The following is a 13,556-nucleotide window of genomic DNA, read 5'->3' as shown; positions in this document are numbered from 1 at the left end:
TCATCCCCCAAAGCCTAGCACAAGGCCAGGCACATAATAGACGCTCAATAAATTTTACGAATGAGTGGATGGATGGCAAGATGGCTGGATGAATGAATGATGAGGAAGAACTGGAAGCAAAGAAGGACTCTGGCAACTGCCTGGGTACCGGCTATCCTTCAGCTTTCTTCCCTTTCTACTGCAATGGCCTGCAGACCCAGGGAACAGAGACAGAGCCCCTGGGCCCTGGCCCCCCTTCCTCCCTCTGACGAAGAGTCTGGACCGAAGGTTCTGCTGACGTGGGAAGGGGAGGAGAGTCTGGAGGAAGGGGAGGGGAAAGCAGCGCAGAGATCGCAGAGACGAAGGAGGCGCCCGCGGCTGCAGAGCTGCAGAGCGGGGTCTCACTGTGTCCAGGCATCGGGCTCCCCACTGGGCCAAAGGACAGCGCATCCTTTTGGTGCGGGCCGGCAGGGCCCCTGCGGTCGGCAAACTGGCTCCCCGGGTGGCCACCGGGACCCCCGAGCCCAATGGCGGGGGCGGCAGCAAAATCGACAGCACAGTAGAGATCACCCCCAGCCCCAACGGAGTAAGTGCCCATGCCCTGAGGGTTACACCATCATCCTCCCCCTACCCCCCCCCTCCCAGCGCCTGGCATCTTTCTCCTCTTCCTCCTGCGCACCGCCCCCCACCACCGCCTTCCTCTCACCCGCCCTCTTCCCTTGCTCTGCGGCTTTCTCTGCTTCTCCGCTTCACCCTTCTCCCCCCACCCACAGCAGGTCGGGACCCTCGGAGATGCGGTGCCCACGGAGCAGCTGCAGGGTGAGCGGGAGCGCGAGCGCGAGCGGGAGGGGGAGGGCGACGCGGGCGGCGACGGAATGGGCAGCAGCCTGTCGCTGGCCGTGCCCCCCGGCCCCCTCAGCTTTGAAGCGCTGCTCGCCCAGGTGGGGGCGCTGGGCGGCGGCCAGCAGCTGCAGCTTGGCCTCTGCTGCCTGCCCGTGCTCTTCGTGGCGCTGGGCATGGCCTCGGACCCCATCTTTACCCTGGCACCCCCACTGCATTGCCACTATGGGGGCTTTGCCCCCAACGCGTCTGGCTGGGAGCAGCCCCCCAACGCTAGCGGCGTCAGCGTCGCCAGCGCAGCCCTAGCAGCCAGCGCCGCTAGCCGCGTCGCCACCAGTACGGACCCCTCGTGCAGCGGCTTTGCCCCGCCGGACTTCAACCATTGTCTCAAGGACTGGGACTATAATGGGTTGCCGGTGCTCACCACCAACGCCATCGGCCAGGTGAGGCGGCTTCCTGGGCTGTGGGTCTGGGGGCGGGCCCAGAGCGAGGAGCACGGGGCCTCACGCCGGGCTATATCCCTCTCACATTCCCAGTGGGATCTAGTGTGTGACCTGGGCTGGCAGGTGATCCTGGAGCAGATCCTCTTCATCTTGGGCTTTGCCTCTGGCTACCTGTTCCTGGGCTACCCGGCGGACAGGTGAGGGCTGCCGTGGGGACAGGGCAAGTACAGAGGAAGGGATGCTAGGGTGGCTAGCCCAGACAGGTGGCTTTTGCGCGAGGCGGAAGAAGATTCACTGAACTCTGCAGTCTTCTGGACTTCTTCTGTTCAATGACATGCAGCCCCAGCTGTATCTCAACTTCACTCCCCATCAAGAAATACTTCTTCCATATCTCTTCTGCACAAGGGAATGATATACCACCCATTCCCCATCCCCATATCCATGGATCAATGGCTCATCTCCAAAGACAATAGCCCCATCACCACTGACTAAAAACCATGCCTCCACAGATAAAAGTCCTTGCTCTTCCTCTATTGTCCCTGTCACCTCCCTATCTTCTTAGATTAATAGACTCATCTCCAATAATAGCCCAATCTACATGGTGGGCTTCATCTCAATGGCCTTATTCCTACAGATCATTATGTTAATTCCTAAATATCAACAGCCACATTCCCACTGACCTGTATTGTTCAACTCTACAAACAAATGACTCCACCCTTATGGGTCAGTAGTCAAACCCCCAAAGATCAATACCACAATAGCAGCAGCACCCCCCACCCCGCCCCAAGATTAACAGTCCCATCCTCATGAGTCTTCAGTGCTCTTAGATCCTCTCAGATCAAAAGCCCAGTTCACTTCAATCAATGGCCTCATCTCAAAGGTCCACAGCTTACCCCCACCGACCAATAGCTCTTCCCAGAAATCAAAACTCCTAATTCTTCTGATTCTTGACGTTATCCTCTGACCAGGTGCTCCATCTCCACTGACCATCCTCATAGATTGTTAGACTCATCTCCACCCATCTACAGTCTTACCCAAATGGATTCATAGCTCAACTCCAATGGATCAAAGGCAACCCAACATTCAATAATCCCTAAATTCAATACCTATCTTCACTGCCAAAAAGCCACACACCCGTTGGGCAAATGTTCCTAAACCCACAGGCCAACAACCCATTCTCACACATTAGTGGTCTCATTCCCACAGACCAGTAGCATCATTCCTATGGAATAATACCCTCATCCCCCTCCAAAGACCAATAATTCAGTCACCTAAATTCAGTAGTCTTAACCTCATTAAATAATAAGTTCATCTCCATGGGAAAATGGTCCCATTGTACTGGATCAGTAGCTTCCCTCTCAGGGATCAGTCACGCTTCCCCATGATCAGTGACCCCTATCTTCAACCCCACAGATCAGTGGTCTTATCCCCAAAGATCAATATCCCAACCTCCAAGGATCAGTAGCCTTGTCCTCACTGATTCATAGTCAGTGATCATCGTTACTAACCAATAGCCTCAGCTTCCCTAGTCTTTGACCCCCTGATTACTGATTATCCCCATGAATCATACCCCCATAGATTCATTCCCCACTGACAACAGCCCCATCCACCCAAGGACTAATGTCCCCATCTCATGAATCAATGGCATCATCCCCAAAGCCCATTTGTCCAGTCTTCAAAGATAAATGATCATCCCCATTGATCAACAGTTTTACCCCATGGGTTAATAAATAGTTATATTCCCATGGATCAGTGGATCTTCTGGCAAATGACCCCCCTCAGTGACCATCTTTATGGATTAATTGACCCATGAACCAACCCATGACGGAAAAATGGCCTCATCCCTCAAAATCAATTATTCAGTTGCCTAAGATTAATAGCTACATCTTCACTAATACTATCCCCATGTATAAGTTGCCAATGACCTCACCTTGACAGGTCTAGAGTTCCAAACCCACATATCCTTGCCCAGTCTAAGACAAGCTCTGTCATTGGCAGATAGCTCCATCCCCAAGGATCAATTGTTCCATGTTCCCTAATCTCCTTTGATGGTCAGTCTCACTTCCATGCTCTCATCTCTGACCAACAGCCCCATCCATAAGACTTAGTCGCTTGCAAATCCATAGCTACAACCCAGTGCCTAGTAGCTAGACATCACTTACCCATGGTCTCCATTCCTTCCCAAGTTCTCTAGCCGCAGTCCAACTTTTTACCCTGGGCCTCATCCTCGTATCTCCAGGCTTTGAAGTGGCAGCTGGGCCCCACCTGGCATCTCCTCTTCCAGGGAGTCTGGGTGACCAGAAGTCCTCCCCACTTTCCAGGTTTGGACGTCGAGGGATTGTGCTGCTGACCTTGGGGCTGGTGGGCCCCTGTGGAGTGGGAGGGGCTGCTGCAGGCTCCTCCACAGGTGTCATGGCCCTCCGATTCCTCCTGGGCTTTCTGCTTGCCGGAGTTGACCTTGGTGTCTACCTGATGCGTGAGTGGCAGCTTCCCAGATGTCCTTCCCTTGAGGCTCATGCCTGACTGTCTACATCCCCAGGCTGTTTCCTCTGCCCCCTAGGGTCCCCTCAGTCTCTTCTCAGCCCCAAACTTCAGCTGTCCAGGATCTCAGCTGTCTTTCTGCCCTAGCCTTTGAAGGAGCCAGGGACTTTGCTTCTCTCCAGACCCCTCTCCCTTAGCCATCCCCCAATCTTTAAGGCTTACATTGCCCTTGACTTACTGCTGTCAGAGAATGGAGCCTTATTTAAAGATGAAATCCTGACTAGCTGCATGCCTTTGAACAAGGGTTGATATGAAGGTCAAATAAGAGGTCTGATGTGAAAGGGCCTGTAGTCTAGGAATGCTGAACACTCACCAGGGACTCTGACCCTTGAGCCCTCCCAGGTTTGAGCAGGAGGGGAGAGAGGACTTAACAGTCTCTCCACTCTTTGCCACTCAGAGGTTAGTCTGTGGGAGGTGATGGCTGAGCCTCATCTTGGGGTCTGACCTTGCTCTCTGTCCTCCCTCCCTCTCTCCTCCTCTCTCCCATTCCTCCTTCCTCCCTGGCATCTCCTCCCTCCCTGCTGTATCTCTAGGCCTGGAGCTGTGCGACCCAACCCAGAGGCTTCGGGTGGCCCTGGCAGGGGAGTTGGTGGGGGTGGGGGGGCACTTCCTGTTCCTGGGCCTGGCCCTTGTCTCTAAGGACTGGCGATTTCTGCAACGAATGATCACCGCTCCTTGCATCCTCTTCCTGTTTTATGGGTTAGTATCATCCTCCACCTATTGTCTGGCCATTCCCACTTCTAACTCCAGCCTGGCTCTAGCCCGGAAACCCTTCCCTTTCTCCACTACCCCTTGTCCAGACATGCCCCAGCCCCGGCCCCTCAGAGATGGGAGTTTCCCACCCCTGGATCAGGAGATGGGAGACCTCAGAGTGCACCCCCACCCCATCCCTAGCTGGCCTGGTCTGTTTCTGGAGTCTGCAAGGTGGCTAATAGTGAAGCGACAGATTGAGGAGGCCCAATCCGTGCTGAGGATCCTGGCTGAGCGGAACCGGCCCCATGGGCAGATGCTGGGAGAAGAGGCCCAGGAGGCCCTGCAGGGTAAGAAATGTGTCCCTACAGGTGACACCTAGTCCTGCGTGCATGATAGTGCCCTCTCCATCGTTATAGCTGTGCCACCTCCCAGGGTCCCCACCACCCTTGTGGGAGGACTCTGGATTCTCAGCTGTTCCTTCTAACAGACAGCTCCTCTCTCTTTCTCAAAGACCTGGAGAACACTTGCCCTCTCCCTGCAACATCTTCCTTTTCCTTCGCTTCCCTCCTCAACTACCGCAACATCTGGAAAAATCTGCTTATCCTGGGCTTCACCAAGTGAGCCTGGGTGTCTGAGCCAAGGGTCAGGCCAGTACCTGGAATGGGGGCTGGCTGGGTGGGGAAGGCCTGCAGAGGGCAGCAGGGGCAGTAGAAGACTGGATGGGGATTCAGACACTGCTCTTTGCTTTACCCCCTTTTCACAGCTTTATTGCCCACGCCATTCGCCACTGCTACCAGCCTGTGGGAGGAGGAGGGAGCCCATCTGACTTCTACCTGTGCTCCCTGCTAGCCAGTGGCACAGCAGCCCTGGCCTGCGTCTTCCTGGGAGTCACCGTGGATCGATTCGGCCGCCGGGGCATCCTGCTACTCTCAATGACCCTCACTGGCATTGCATCCCTGGTCCTGCTGGGCCTGTGGGATTGTGAGCATCCTCCCTTTCCCACAGTGTGGGCTGAGCAAAGGAACCCCAGGAGAGGTGGCTCAGACAGGCTCAGCCACTGCTTCTGGCACATGCCCCCCAAGAACCTTCCATGGTCCTCCCCGTGGCCACACAACCCTGTCTATCCTCCCAATCAATTAGTGGGTACCCAGAGCCCACCCGGCTAGAGCCATGGGAACAGAGAGCCAAGGGGATGATGTCAGGGCCTAAGCTGAGCATGATCTCCTCACCTCCATTCACAGTCTCCCTCTTGGTCCTCCAGATCTAAACGAGGCTGCCATCACCACCTTCTCTGTCCTTGGTCTCTTCTCTTCCCAAGCTGCTGCCATCCTCAGTACTCTCCTCGCTGCTGAAGTCATCCCTACCACTGTCCGGTGAGAGTTATGCTACTTTGGTGAAGGAAAGGCTCAGGGGAGGGAGGGAAGACTGCTGAAGAAGAGTTGGGCTGAGGCCCACAGCTATAGGCTGAGTGCCTCCTCTGTCTCTCCCAGGGGCCGAGGCCTGGGCCTGATCATGGCACTGGGGGCTCTGGGAGGGCTGAGTGGCCCAGCTCAGCGCCTCCACATGGGCCATGGAGCCTTCCTGCAGCACGTGGTGCTGGCAGCCTGTGCCCTCCTCTGCATCCTCAGCATCATGCTTCTGCCGGAGACCAAGCGCAAGCTCCTGCCCGAGGTGCTCCGGGATGGGGAGCTGTGCCGCCGGCCTTCCCTGCTGCGGCAGCCACCCCCTAACCGCTGTGACCATGTCCCACTGCTTGCCACCCCCAACCCTGCCCTCTGAGTGGCCTCTGAGCACCCTGGCAGGAGGCTGGCTCATACCGAAAGGTGGCATAAGGCCCTGGCAAGCAGATTGGGAGGACCGAGTGAGGAAGGCAGGGCTGCCCAGAAGGCTCAGAGGCACCTCATGCCAGTCATCAAGGAGGGCTCAGAGGGTTGTCCCCACCCCCAGCTCCTCCCTGCTGCTTTGTGTTCACTTCCTTGGCAAGAGTCAGGGGACAGGGAGTGAGCTCCACAGTGTAACCGCTAGGTCTGGGCTCCATCCTGTGCCCAAAGACATCCTCCCAGACCTCATTCTTTCTTGCTCTATCATTCTGTTTCAATAAAGACATTTTGAAGAAATGAGCATACCATAGCCTGGACTTCCCTCCCTTCTGTTGTCCTGTCTTTTGGGGGAAAGTTTCTTTGAATGGAACCAAAATCAGTAACAATCTCCCTCCCCACCTCCCATTGCCTTGCCCCTCTGTTAACTTACACACAGCCACAACCCTATGGATGGCTTGCTAAGCTGCTAAGACTGGGCTAGGCACTTTACGAATTTCACTTAACCATTTAGTCCTTCCAACACCACAAAGTAGGTGTTTGGATCAACTGAAAGTTTTCTTGTTGTTGCAAGCAATAAATACTGACCATACTGAACTTAAACAAAGAGGGGAATTTATCAGAGGGTTATGGTGGGGAGCTCACAGGAGAAGCAGAACTACTCATGAAAGTCAGGAACCATGCTCACTTGGGCAGCACATATACTAAAATTGGAATGCTACCAAAAAGATTAGCATGGCCCCTGTACAAGGATGACATGTAAACTCATGAAGTATTCCATATTTTAGGAAAAAAGAAAAGTTCAGGAACAGGAGAAGGCCCCTGGTCTAGGCAGTAGGAACCAGGGCCTCACCTTGATGAATGACCTCTAGTGGGATTCCATCTTTGGTTCATCCCACTGAAGATTCATTTCTAGAGAGCAAATGACTGGTTAGCTTGAGTAACTTGCCTGCATCCCCACCCCTATTACTGACAACTGGGAAGATGGAAAGCCACAACTGGGTGCTGTTAGCAGAAGTAGGACTATATGTTGCACAGGTAAAAACAATGGATGCCCAGTAGAGTATTCTTCTTTTACAGATAAGAAAACTGATGCTCAGAGAGACTCAGTAACTTGGTCAAGTTTACAAAGCTATTGAGTTACAGAGCTGGGACATAATTAGATCATGGAGCTGTTGCTCTTCATTGATATACACTGTGGCCACGTTCCCAACTCCTTGTAATCTTTAGGCACTGCCCTTGGAAGTGAGGAGTGAGTCTTCAGGGCACCCTAGGAGTTGGCCATAGGAAATTAATTCTATATCAGAGCCAAGGCCTGCCTTTCAGACTAGCCCTGGCCTGGCTTTACCACTTTGGGCAAATCTCTTAACCTCCAGCTTCCTTCAAGGGCTGCTATGAGATTAAATAAGATCATGTATTACAAATGCCTCTTAAATTATACCCCCCTAAGTGGTAAGATCCTCAGGAAGCAGAGTCTTCAGACAAGGGCTTGGAGAAAAGTACAATGCTTTCAACCCAAAAGCTATAAGGGAGAGCAAAGGCCTGAAGCTAGGAAAGGGTGAGGTGGTCCTGGAGAAGGAGTCTTAGGGAAACTAGAGTCTTAAGGCCAGCCTCTTCCAGAGAAGAGAGGTCCATTCTCCACAGGTTCCTGTAGCAACAGTATCCTCTCTCCTTCCCCTCTGCTGATCTAAGTCTGAGGCCCAAAGCTCTCTGTACTAAGCCACACTGCTGGACTCTTGATACTAACCATGGTACTGGAGAACTCATGAGAACCTTTCTCATTTAATCTTCAAAACCCTCTGAAGTGGATATTGTTATTTTTGTCCTACTTAACTACCGAGGACATGGAAATGAGAAGGGTCTGCCATTAAATGGCCAATCCAGGACTCAAACTCAGGCCTTCGGCTGTGCTTTCAACTCTACCAATTCCATCAGTTATGTACTCTATATCGCACATTCTGTACAACAATGTCTGTGAACAGTGTAACTGAGTCCAATGTTCACTGTTTAGCTTGGGATAAACAATGATAAAACGAGAGATTATACTCACTACTGTCTCCAGAGATTTGGTAAAAACCAACATGATGGTAGATAAGCTCTTGTACTTTTTGGAAGAGCCCCTGTAAAGCCAAGGAATCATTTACATGCTAATGACACCGTCTAATACATACTGTGAGGAACGGTATCAAAGAGGCACTCCAGTAAACCCATTCTTTGCACCCACCCTGGAAGATGATCTAGGGGAAAAAAGTAAAAACTCTCAGAAAGTTGGAGCAGCTCCTGTAGGAGAGTAGGTGAAACAGAACAAGATTCTCTGATTTCAACAAAGAGGTGAAGGCAAAGAAAATGAAAGCATTCAAGATGCATGAGTGAAGCACAGGGCAAGACACAGTCCCTTATCCTTAAGCAATTCATAGTCTAGGTCAAAAGGGTCAGTGTGTATAGCTAAAACAACTGACATCTTGTTCTAAAATTCACCAACCACATAATCCCACTGGACCCTCATCAGTAACCCCATGAGAAACAGTATTCATGTTTTAGGTTTTTACAAATGAGGAGACTGAGGTTTGGAAAGGTAATTTATTCAAGGTTATGTGACTGTTAAGTAATTAGAGTAGCCAGATCCAGAGAAGTGAGAGCCTGCCATCTTCTTACTGCATACCAGATAGAAAATAGTTCTAAACACCACGAAAGTTATTACTTATCCTGTAATCTGTTTAGAAGACACCCCAGGAACTAGAGATAGCTTTTCAGGCAAATAAGGAAATGACTTCTTTCGTGAACATGAAACAGATTTTAGAAAGGTTTAGTTGGATTCACAACTATGAGCCATAATGGATTATTGAGGGGGAAATTAAAAGAATGTGCAAGGCACATTACTAACCTTAAGTTACATGAAAATTACATGAAGGCCACTCTGATTCCTCTCATTCGGTCAACCTTGCCTGGCCACCACGGAAGTACTTTCTGCTGACGATCCACTACTGTCTCCTGCTGCCTCAGCTCTGGGGGAAGGGCATGGTGCCTTGCCTGTAAGAGTTCCGAACACTGTGAGACTAATACTTACAATCCTGCATAGAAAATGCAGAGAAATGTAAAAAGTGGTGCAGCAGCTCTGCAGAAGGAAGGATCTACTCTTCTGGAGACAGCAAGGAAAGCTTCTCAGATATTTGGACTGGAACAGTGCAAAGCCCAGAGGTATGACAGAACATGACTGGTGTGCACAGAGAACCAGTGTTTAAACATCCATTGAGGGCACCTAGGTGGCTCAGTGGGTTAAAGCCTCTGCCTTCAGCTCAGGTCATGATCCCAGGTCATGATCCCAGGGTCCTGGGATGGAGCCCCACATCAGGCTCTCTGCTCCACAGGGAGTTTGCTTCCCTCTCTCTCTGCCTGCCTCTCTGCCTACTTGTGATTTCTCTGTCAAATAAACAAATAAAATCTTTATATAAATAAGTAAATATCCATGGAATAAAGGGAAACTGAAAAACCCACAGCTAATCCTATTTATCATGACCAACTGAGAGCTTTCCCCCACAGATTAGAAATAAGACAAAATTCTCTCACCATTTCTCTCCATTTCAACACTGTACTGAAGATTCTAGTCAGGAAAATGAGGCAAGAAAATGGGGAAAAAAATATGGGGCGCCTGGGTGGCTCAGTTGACTAAGTGTCTGCCTTCGGCTAAGGTCATGATCTCAGGTCCTGAAATGGAGTCACATATCAGGCTACCTGCTCAGCGGTGAGACTGCTTCTCCCTCTCCTTCTGTTGCTCCCCCTTCTTGTGCTCTCTCACTCATGCTCTCTCTCAAATAAGTACATAAAATATTAAAAACAAAACAAAAAAAACCTTTTAGGAGAAAACAGAGGCATAAGTCTTCACGACTTTCATGCTTCAAAGGATACTATCAAGAAAGTGAAAAATCAACCTACAAAATGGGAGAAAATATTTACAAATTCATATATAGAAGAATATTCAGCATAAAGAACTCTTACAATTCATCAATAAAAAGACAAATAAACCAATTAAAAAGTGGGCAAAGAATCCAGATAGACATTTCTTCAAAGAAGATATACAAATGGCCAGTAAGCATGTGAAAAGATGCTCAACATCATTAGTCATTAAGGAAATGCAAATAAAAAAACATAAGATACCATATCCACTAGGATAGCTGTAATCAAAAAGATGGACAGTAATGAGTTCGATGAGGATGTGGAGAAACTGGAACCCTCATACACCACTGGTAGAAATGTCAAATGATGCAGTTGCTTTCGAAAATAGCCCAGCAGTTCCTCAAAAGGTTAAATGTGGCTTATTACCTAGCAATTCCACTCCTAGGTATACACCTAAGAAAAATGAAAAGGTATGTTCACAGAAAATTGTGAATTGTAGCAGCACTGTCCCTAACAGTAAAAAAAAAGGAAAAATACAAATATCCATCAACTCATGGAGAACAAAAAGTGGTCAATCAAAACAAGGAGCTATTACCCATCTATGAAAAGGAATGAAATACTGATACATGCTACAACATGGAATCTTGAAAACATGATGCTAAGGAAACCAGACACAAAAGGACAAAAGGACACATATCGTATGACCCTATTTATATGAAATATCCAGAACAGGCAAAGTCAGAGAAACAGAAATTAAGAGTTGCTAGGGGGAGAAAAAATTAGGAGTGCTTGCTAATGGGTATAGGGTTCTTTTGGGGGTTATGAAAATGCTCTAAAATTAGGTAATGGTGATATATGGACATATATATGCATATATATGTTAATCACTACCATGAAAGTATATATGTTACGCTGAATACTACTGAATTGTACACTTAAAAGGTAAATTTTTATGGTATGTGAATTATATCTAACAACAAAATCCAGACAGATTTCAGTGGTGGGCAAGTCAGAGTTATGGTATACTAACACTTTCCATCAGCAAATAAAGTTAAAGTTCTTACTAAATGATTCTTCTTTAACAAATGTTAGCACCCAAAACAGTGCCTAGCACTTGGTAAATAGTAAATATCTGTTGAATCAATGATTATAAGCACAAATAAAGGGAAAGCATGAGAAATTAGCATTAGCAAAGTTGAAAGATGTTTTAAAATTAAATCACGATTGAAGAAAGGCTACTCATTTGAACCATACAGAAGAGCAAGCATTTTTTTGGGGAAAAAAATGATTTAAAATAAACAGCATTTTTCTGTATTGCTGATGTCCAGTCGGACAAATCCTATCTGGGTTGTCTTCGTTCATTTTTTATGACTCATAGTCCCTCTAAAGATCTTCGACTTAACTCCAGAAATCATGTAGACAGGCACCCCGTCTCTTAAACACTTCCCTCCCCCATAATCCCAGTGAGACTAAGTTCATTCCAATCCCTTGGTTAAGAGGTGGCTCATCAGAGTGACCAAAGAATAAGCAATCCTTCCCAAGGAAAGCAACTTTCCTTCCATGCCACTTCCTCTAAAATCATTAAGATAGAGGGAAAATCAGACCAGGTAAGGAAAGAAATCTGATTCTTGAAGATAGCAACCAGCAGGTCCAGGATACAGGGAACTCCCAAGGGGAATTAACACCTGAGCACCTACTAAATTATACAAAGGCACAATCCATGCCCTCAAGGAGCCTGCAATCCAGTGGTGAAACAGATAGTTGTTTTAATTATAAAGCCATGGAGTGCTAACAGAGATAGGAACAATTTGCCCTGAGAGAGTAATTCATTCATGACTAGGGAATGAAGGCTTACGTCTTTGGGGCTTGGCTTTACACCTTATGATTTTAACAGGGTAAATGGAATCCGCACACCATGATCAATACATTAAGTAAAATTCAACTGGAACGCACAGGGCATCACCTGTAGAGCAAGATGTGGCAGGGAAACGATCAGGATCAAATTGGGCAAGGGCTTAGTTCCACACCTAAGTACATTTGTAATTGCTGGTGGCAGAACAGGGCTTTTCTGGCAAAGCCAGAACCAGGAACCCACTTAAAGATATGGAGTTGCTGAAGCAGTTAAAACAGAATGGGAAGAATGGGGAGGATGCTGAGGAATAACTGGACATACAAAATGAAAAAAAAAAGAAGGGTCAAAAAAATGATATTCACCCTGTCCAAGATTCAACAATTTATAGGACTTTTTAAAAAAAGATAGCCATGTAGTGCCCCCTGGTGGACAAAAAAGACCTTCCCACCTGTAAGGCACTAAGATTCCACACACTAATATGCACTAATATGCTCCCCGTTGTTCTAGCCAAGTTGATACTGAAACTATGCAGACTCCTACTAATTAGCCTCTGCAGAAATCTCCACATCCAGATTACAAGGCACTATTTTAGTTGAATCTAGTTTGAGAAAAGAAAGACCCCCGAATGCTTAACAAATGATGCCACAGGAGGTAGTATAACACATGAGCAAATGCTGAAGCAGTCAACACGGATTTGAGAATTCAGAATACAAAGCCATTTGAGAAATGGGGTAAGTCTTCATGGATATACAGAACACTCATTTCTTTAACCCAGGATTACTGAAGAGAGCACCTGGATCAGAGACAACTGCAAAATATCCTGTGAACAGAAGGGAGTGATGTAGCAGAATGCAAAAAGGTTTCGGTATTTAGGAATCTTGTCTGCAATGAAGACTCCAGCAGGGCCTGGGGGACTATGTAGCACCCAAGAATTTTAAGACCAGTCTTATGTAAGAATATAAACTGGAGAAATCTGGTTATTAATTGACCAAGTACTAAACCTAAGGATACTGAATCAGTGAAAACCTATTAAGTCCTGATTAACAGTATGATTCAAAATGTTAGCTGAGCAGATTAAGTGGTCACCACATGGCTACACAAGTTAGCTTAAGCCCTGCTATTGACAGTGCTGACTTTTCCCCTCATTTTTGAGCTTGCCTTGAGGTAGACAAGAAAAGCTACCCAGACCCCAAGCTAAGACTCCAGTGCTGTTGGTGTGGGTAATTCCTTTGCACGTAAGTTTAATCAGGAGTGCACACTGATACGCTACTAGATCATAAGTTTAATCAGGAGTGCATACTGATACGCTACTAGATCACTCTCATCTGGCCATTCTTCGCATCCCAGACTCATTCGGTGCACCTCTCAAATGCCAATCAGTCCCAACTAAACACACAATGTTCCTCTTGTAATTGTAACTCCTACTCCTTAACTGGTTAAGTGAGAACTTCCCCTCCACAACACCAGCACTTCCACAAAGGAGAATTAACAGCCATC

The 13,556-nt window shown here is 48.2% G+C and overlaps 1 protein-coding gene and 1 non-coding gene across 2 annotated transcripts; both read left to right on the top strand.

Annotated features, from left to right (window-relative positions):
• The first annotated feature begins 286 nt into the window (after positions 1-286).
• SLC22A17 (solute carrier family 22 member 17) lies at positions 287-6,621 on the top strand. The gene is made up of 10 exons (XM_059372932.1): positions 287-565; positions 756-1,262; positions 1,356-1,459; positions 3,584-3,738; positions 4,337-4,502; positions 4,698-4,843; positions 5,008-5,113; positions 5,260-5,477; positions 5,758-5,869; positions 5,987-6,621. The coding sequence occupies exons 2-10, from the start codon at positions 855-857 to the stop codon at positions 6,273-6,275; spliced, it is 1,704 nt and encodes a 567-aa protein (XP_059228915.1). The 5' UTR covers positions 287-565; positions 756-854; the 3' UTR covers positions 6,276-6,621.
• Positions 6,622-6,993: 372 nt separating this feature from the next.
• LOC132000411 (U6 spliceosomal RNA) lies at positions 6,994-7,100 on the top strand. Its single transcript, XR_009399286.1, has one exon. It is a non-coding gene; the product is annotated as a U6 spliceosomal RNA (small nuclear RNA).
• The last annotated feature ends 6,456 nt before the right edge of the window (positions 7,101-13,556 follow it).

Source organism: Mustela nigripes, chromosome 13 (assembly GCF_022355385.1).
Source record: "Mustela nigripes isolate SB6536 chromosome 13, MUSNIG.SB6536, whole genome shotgun sequence".
Classification (NCBI taxonomy): Eukaryota; Metazoa; Chordata; class Mammalia; order Carnivora; family Mustelidae; genus Mustela; species Mustela nigripes.
The sequence above is the reverse complement of the archived record's forward strand: the minus strand, read 5'-3'. Positions and strand labels throughout refer to the sequence as shown.